Raw genomic sequence first — 8119 nt, forward strand, 5'->3', positions numbered from 1 at the left:
ATTTGACTTTAGGAACTCACTGATATAATCCACACTCCTATGAAATAAAAAACCAACAATTGCTTCATTTTCTTCTCAGAGCAGGAAGAATCATCAGATCTCTATACAGGCTGCAGGCCCAGTCTGTGAATGCATAAGAAATCTAGAACATTCCACCTAAAAAGGAAATTCAACTAACAGACAAATGGTAACGAGTTTATCAAATATATTTGATAAACATCACTGTTTCCACCAATTATTCTAGTCGAATACCAACATAAACCTTAAACTTCTCATGAGATGCTTAATAGCAATGTTAATCATAACAATAATTAGCTAGCAGTCTCTATTTAGTTCCTGGGTCCTAGCAATTTTTTATCTGGACTAATAATGGAGAAAAGTAGAGAGTAAAATTTCCCAAGAGATATGTACTTCTAGGTTAAAATAAGGAGATAATAGGAAATGATCAACCCCAGGATAGAATTTTCAGAAAATAGTTTTGTCTGAAAGAGAGGCATATGAGATCTAGGAGTGAATGTCGAAAAAATTTTAGCAAAGTGAAAAAGTAGCTGCGTGCCTGGAAATGCACTGTGTGTTTATTAAGAAGGTTTATCTCATGTAAGAGTTGCTGTCATCATCAGGAGTTCAAAGTCAGCAAGGTGGTATGGCTGAATTCAAGGCTTAACTCTTTGTCATTCATTTAACGACTACTCACAGAGGAGATACAGTAGAAAAAGACGTCCATTTAGGTACAGACGATTAGGCCAGGAGGAAAATAGGGTCTCTGTGCTCATGGAGTTTGTATTCTATTTGGGGGATGTAAACAAGAAACAAATTAAGGAATTATGTATAGTAGGTAAGGGTTGGCAAGTACGGTGAAGAATCTAATTGGTTGACAGGACAGTCTATGCAGTGCACGGAGATGGGTCATTTCATAAACGTGGTCTGGGAAGGACACTAAGACAGTAACATTTCTTTGAAGACCTGAATGGAGAATATTTCCCACCAGGAGCAGTAAGTGCAAAGGCCCTGAGGAGTGAGTTTACTTGAAGTTGTAAAGAAATGCAAGACAGTGGCTAAAGATGGAGTGAGGTGAAAGACTGGAAGGTGAGAGTAGAGAGCGTAACTCAAGCGCACAAAAGGAATGGCCAGCATTAGCAGTTCCAAAGACTCCTCAGAAAATACATTTTTTATTTATATGTTTTTATTTTAAAGAGAAAAACACTAACAGAATAACAACAAGGACAAAAACAAAACAAGACCAAAACAATAAAAATGATACAAGGTTGCAAAACAAGATGGTAGGAATTAACAACGGTTATTATACGATATATTGTTATCTCCAACAAAATTGCTCAGATTACCAGATGTGAGAATGCAAGATTGATCAAACCATGCAAGAGAGTAAATACTAATTAAAAAAATTAGAAATGATACAGAGCTTTACTAAACAAGATGATAGGAATTCAACAATGGTTCTTATATTGCCTATTGTTGTATTCAAAGTAGTTGTTCAGATTACCAGATATAAACCTGCAAAATTGGTTAGAAAATTAAAAAGAAGAAAATTTAAACATTAACTGTTCTTTTCAATAAACCATAGACATCAGCAGTACAATTATCCCAGCTATCCTTGTATATACATATATATTTTTTCCTTCCTTCTTTCTTTCTTTTCTCCTTTCCCACATCCCAGTTGTTCCTTCCTTTTGAGCAATTTCTTTCCCTTCCACAATGTCTTATTGTACCATTTGCATTTTATTTACTCTTTCAAGTTCTTACACTAGGGAGACAATGAGATGTTTACACATGCAGGCTGATTTATTTCACTTATGAATATGGTCTCTAGTTGCACCCATTTACCTATAAAAGCCTCTGGTTATCTTTCTTTATAGCTGAGTAATACTCCATTGTATAAAAATACCACAACTTTTTTATTCATTCCTCAATTGATGGACATTTGGGTTGCTTTCATGATTTAGCTATTACAAATTGTGCTGCTAGAAACATGGGTGCACATATATCACTGTGCTATGATGCTTTCAGTTCTTCTAGAAAAATACCGAGGAGGGGAATAGCTGGGTTAAATGGGACCTCTAATCTTAGTTTACTGAGAAATCTCCATACTGATTTTCACAGTGGTTTCATCAGTCTGCACTCCCATCAGCAGTGCAGAAAAGTTCCTTTTTCCCAACAGCCCCTCAAGCATTTGTTATTGGTTGATTTCTTGATGGTAGCCATTCTTTCTGGGGTGAGATGGAATCTCAGTGTTGTTTTAATTTCCATTTCTCAAATGTCCAATGATGTTGAGCATTTTTAAAGATATTTGTTTGCCATTTGTGTTTCTTATTCTGAGAAGTGTGTGTTCATCTCAGACGCCCATTTTTGGGTTGGGTGTTTGAATTTTGGGGGCCCAAACTTTTCAAATTCTTTAGACATTCTAGATAGAAGTCCTTTGTCTGAAGGGCATATGGCTACAATTTTTGCCCAATTTGTGGGTTTTCTTTTTACCCTGTTGCTGATTTCTTTTGATGTGCAAAAACTTTTCAATAAGACGAGATCCCAGTTGATTCTTTGAAATATTTCCTATGCAGTTTTGTTTTTGTTCATGAACTCTCTGCCTACCCCTATGTCTTCAAGATATTTATCTACTTTCTCTTCCAATAGATTAAGTGTTTCCATTTTAATATTCAGATCTTTGATCCGTTTTGACTTTAGTTAGTGCATGTGATAGACATGGGTCTAGTTTTAGTCTTTGGCCTGTGGAAAGCCGGTTTTTCCAGCACCATTTATGAAAGACGCTAGCTGTAATCCAGTGAACATGTTTGGCCCCTTTGTCAAAGATAAGGTGGCTGAGTGTGTTTGCAGTTGTATCTTCATCTTCTAGTCTGTTTCAATGATCTTCAGGCCTGTTTTTTGGCAATACCATGCTGATTTTATCACAATATCTTTGTAATATAATTGTAAGTTAGGCATTGTGATGCCTCCTGCCTTTCCTTTGTTGCCCAGGATTGCTTTTGCTATTCTAGTAATCTTCTGATTACGGATGAATTATAGGAATGAATTTTCTGATTACAGATGAATTTTAGGGATATTTTCTCTAGATCTGTGAGATTTATCAATGGTATTTTATTTTGGATTGCACTTTATCTGTATAATAATTTTGGGAGTGTGTCCATTTTCACAATGTTAGAATGATTCTTAAGTATTTCATTTTTTATATGCTGTTGTGAAAGGTGTAGTTTCCCTGATTTCTCTCTCAGCATGTTTGTTGTTTGTACACAGGAATGCTATTAAATTTTGAGGGCTGACTTTGTATCCAACTGTGCTAGTGAATTTGTTCATTAAATCTATAAGCTTTTTGGTGGCTTTTTGGGGGTCTTCTATGTAGCGTTTCATGTCATCTTCAAATAATGATGATTTCACTTCCTCCTTTCCTATCCTTATTTTTTTTCTCTCTTTTGTTTAATTGCTCTGGCTAATATTTCCAGAACCATACTAAATAGGAGTGGTGACAGTAGACATCCTCATCTTGTTCCTGATTTTAAAGTGAAAGCTGTCAGTTTTTATTCATTTAGTATGACATTGGCCATTGATTTGTCATAGATTGCTTTTATCAGAGTGAGGTAAAGACCATCTACTCCTATTTTCTGTATGGTTTTTATCATGAATGAGTGTTGGACTTTATGAAAAGCTTTTCCTGTATCTATTAAGATGATCATGTGATTTTAGTCTTTGGTTCTATTGATATGGCGTATTGCATTACTTAATTTGCATACAGTGAAACATCCCTGCATTCCTGGGATGAATCTCACTTGGTCATAATGTATAAGCTTCTTGATGATTTGCTGCATTCTGTTTGCTAATTATTATTGAGAATTTTTGTATCTATGTTCATTAGAGAGATTGGCCTGTAGTTCTCTTTTTTGGTTGGGTCTTTCTCTGGCTTTAGGGAGAATTCCTTCCCTTTCATTTTTATTAAAGAGTCTGAGGAAAATTGGTGTTAAATCTTCTCTAAAATTCTTGGAAAATTCAGCTTTGACTCCATCAAGAACTGGGTTTTTCTTTGTTGGCAAGTTTTTTATTACATTTTCAATTTCATTGGCTGATATTGAGCTATTCAGAATTTCTATGCCTTCTTCACTCAGCTTTGGTAATTCATATGTATCTAGGAATCTATCCATTTCCTCCATGTTTTCCATCCTATGAGAACAAGGATTTTCAAAGTAGGTATTGATGATCTTCCAAATTTCTGCAGGATCTGTAATGATTTCATTCTTTCCATTCCTTATAGCATGAATTTGAGTTTTTTTCTTTCCTTTTTTTATAAAGTTGACTAAGAGTTTATCAATTTTATTTATTCTTTCAAAGAATGAACTCTGATTCATTAATACTTTGTATTGTTTTCTTACTTTCAATTGCATTAATTTCTGCTCTGAGCTTTATAATTTCCTGCCTTCTCTGGGCTCTGGGTTTGACTTGTTCTTCTTTTTCTAGAACCTTGAGGTGCAGCATAAGGTGTTTATTTGTGCTCATGCTGTTTTCCTGATGTGCAAATTCACCACTATAAATTTCTCTCTGCCAGCTGCTCTCATTATGTCCCACAGGTTCTGGTAAATTATATCTGCATTTTCATTTGACTGTAAAGATTGTTTAATGTCTTCTTTAATTTCACCTGCTACCCATTGGTTGTTCAGGAGAGTGCTATTTGATGTTCATGTGTTTATGCAGTTTTTGGAACTTTTGTCAATAATTTCCAAATTCATTGCAGTATGATCTGATAGTACGCTTGAGACAACTTCAATTGCTTTGCATTTACTTAAGCATGTTCTATGGGCTAGTAGATGGTGAGGGTGCAGGGCATGGTCCTGAAGCTACCCTGGGCTCAGCTTGGCTCCTTTGATGAGGTGGGGTGGGTGGGCCATGGTCACCAAGTCTCCCAGTGCTGTCCTGGGCTCAGAGTGGCTCCCACAGCAGTGGGCGGGGTGTTTGAGTGATGGCTCACTGAAGCTCATGAAGCTCTCCAGGGCTCAGTGTGGCTCCCATGCCAGTGCGGGAAGGGAGTGGGGTGTGGTCAACTTTGTGTAATGTTTATACAACCTGAATGATGGTAGTAATATATGAGCCCATTAAAAATTCTTTCACTTTTCCTGCATTTACTCAGGCTATTTTATGCCTTTGGAAATTAAAACTTGAACAAATATTGGTGGCATAAAAGAACAGTTAAATAGAAATATTAATTCATAGGAGATGCCAGGTTTCAACATCTGTCATTAAAATGTGTAAAGGAAAAGCACATAATTTATTCAATGTTATATTGTTTCTCAGACTGACTCAGAACAGTAGTGAAAGACAGAAACACATTAGATATATTTTTAGGTTGTAATATACCAATTAAACATTAAATTACAGGGGGCCGGGGATTTAGCTCAGTGGCAAAGTGCCTGCCCAGCAAGCGCAAGGTCGTGAGTTCGGTTCCTAGTATCGGAGGGGGGGAAAAAAAAACAATAAATTACAATACTTCAACCTGTTCTATTAGTCCATATCATCTCACTTAGCAATCAACGGGCTTGATACCAACCAGGAGCATGAGATTCACTCTAGGCACAGGCTTGTGTGATTGTGGGGGTGAGCAATGCCAGGCTCTGAGGCTTGTGTGATTGTGGGGGTGAGCAATGTGCTCTGCAAGCTGAGGAACCAGCGGGACTGTGGCACAGCTATGTCTGAGCTCACAGGACTAAGAAATGCAGGGGAGTGTTCACAGTGCAAGTCTGGAGACCCAGAGTTCCAGGGCCAGAAACCCTGATGTTCAAGAGTGAAAGGAAGTGGATGCTGGGATGGGCAATCATCACTGTCAACTTGATCGGCTTGAGGGATGCCTGGGAGATTAGCAGAGCACGCTCCTGTATGGGTTACAGGGGTGTGACCTTGGGAACTATATTTGGCCCCTTCTTCTCCGGCTCTTTCTTGTCTCCATTTGTTTAGGAAGCCATGAGGTGAGTACTTGGTGTTTCTGCTGAGGAGCCAATCAACCATGAACTAAGCTCTCTGGACCCACATGCCAAAATCAAACCTTTCCTCCTTTATGGGTCATGCATAGGTGACTACTACAGATGCTTCATCAGGAGAGAGGAAGAAAGAGAGAGAGAGAGAAATTGCCTTTCTTCCACTTTTTTGTTCTTTTCACAAAAGCCCTAATAGTTTGGACAATGGCCACTTACATTGATGAGGAAAGATCTCTGCTAGTCTACTGATTCAAACAGTAGTCTCTTTTGGAAACTTCCTTTCAAATACACACAGAAAGAATATTTTACTAGTTATCTGGGCATCCCTTAATTCAGTCAAATTAACACATGCAATTAACCAACACAAATAGCTATATTGCATTTAATTCTCACAAGCCTGCTGCAAGCCTATGCGCCTGTCCTGCAGTGACATCTGCGTGCACTTCTGTTCGTGGGCTTCTTTGTGCCCTGCTTTTGCACACACTTGCACTGACATGGAGAATGAGCACTAGGACCCTGAGTAAGGGTTCTGAACACAGACCCAAAGAAACCACAGACACCTTTCTCCTGCATTATTTTTCTGTACATAATTCTTCCTTCTTTCCAGACAATAGGTATATGAAAAGGCAAACTTATCATTTCAAACACTTACTACCAATGTGGACATTAAATTTGGAGGGAGTGCATGAAGTATATCTGTGAGGAATGAAAACAGGTGTCCTGGGCTCCCAAATGGTAAGGTCAAAATTCTTGATTATTTTGCCTTCAGAACAACCTTTGTGAATGCATTCTTCACCTCCTTGTTCCTCAGGCTGTAGACCATGGGGTTCAGCATGGGAACGACCATAGTGTAGAACACAGAGGCGATTTTGTCAGTGTCCATGGAGTGACTGGAGCTGGGCTGTAGGTACATGAAGATCGTAGTCCCATAGAAGATGGACACTGCAATAAAGTGGGAGGCACAGGTGGACAAAGCCTTGCGATGTCCTGCCCCTGAGCGCATCTTTAGGATAGAGATAACAATGAATATGTAGGATATTAAGATAATTAGGAGGGCTAACAAGATAACAAAGCTGGCTACATCAATAAGGGCCAGCTCATTAACATATCTGTCAGAACAAGAAAGAGCCATGACCACTGGAATATCACAGAAAAAATGGTGGATTGCATTGAATTTGCAGAAAGAGAGACTAAATGTGTCCCCAGTGTAGAAAGAGGCACTCAGAAAAGCACAGACATAGCAACTAATGATGAGACCTGCACACACCCTTGTGGTCATGGTGGTGGTGTAATGCAGGGGTTTGCACACTGCAGCATAGCGGTCATAGGCCATGGAGGCCAGGAGGTAATTTTCCACAGTAGCAAATGCTGTAAAAAAGAACATCTGAGCAGCACAAGCATTGTAGGAAATGACCTGGTTTCCAATAAGGAGGCCAGCCACAGCCGTGGGAGTGACAGCTGAAGAGTAACAGAAATCCACCAGAGACAGGTTCCCCAGGAAGAAGTACATGGGGGTGTGCAGATGAGAGTCCAGGAGGATCAGCAGGATCATCCCCAGGTTCCCAAGCACAGTGATGGTGTAGACAAGGAGGAAGGTAATGAGGAGGGGAAGCTGCAGGCGTGGGTCATGGGTCAGCCCCAGCAGGAGGAACTCTGTCACCTCTGTCCTGTTCTCCATCACTGTTATCTGGGAATCACTAGATGCTTTGCAGCAATGTGAAAAAAAGAAACACAATAATGAAATAAATGAATTAAAATTGGAAAGCACGTGTACCACATGCATTTTTATCTCTGTACCAACGAGTTGTATTTTGACAGTCCCCAGAAAATGTGGAATTGAAAATCAAACCTGACCCATTAATTGTGTGCAGGAATCTTAATGGACTAGGTACCCAATTTTAAAATTTATACATTTGTTACTGAGGTGTGGATAATGTTGATGAAACCAACTGTATGGATGAATCCATCTGCATCTCACTGCCCGGGAGCTCAGTAGTAGCTGTCACTTCCATTTTGCTCACTGCAGGAACTGCTGCAGACACCTCGAATGTGTGCTCCTTGCTCCACTCAGAAATGCAGTGAGCTCCATTCATCATTACACCCATGTAAATTACAAGGCACTAGGGACTGAGGAA

At 39.0% G+C, this 8119-nt stretch overlaps 1 protein-coding gene across 1 annotated transcript; it reads right to left on the reverse strand.

Moving 5' to 3' along the window:
• Positions 1-6738: 6738 nt before the first annotated feature.
• On the reverse strand, positions 6739-7665 carry LOC102028883 (olfactory receptor 5B3-like). The gene has a single exon (XM_005408030.2). It carries the CDS (start codon positions 7660-7662, stop codon positions 6739-6741), a length of 924 nt encoding a protein of 307 aa, XP_005408087.1. The 5' UTR covers positions 7663-7665.
• Between the last annotated feature and the right edge of the window lie 454 nt (positions 7666-8119).

This window comes from Chinchilla lanigera, unplaced genomic scaffold (genome assembly GCF_000276665.1).
Source record: "Chinchilla lanigera isolate Chin_1 unplaced genomic scaffold, ChiLan1.0 scaffold00110, whole genome shotgun sequence".
NCBI lineage: Eukaryota > Metazoa > Chordata > Mammalia > Rodentia > Chinchillidae > Chinchilla > Chinchilla lanigera.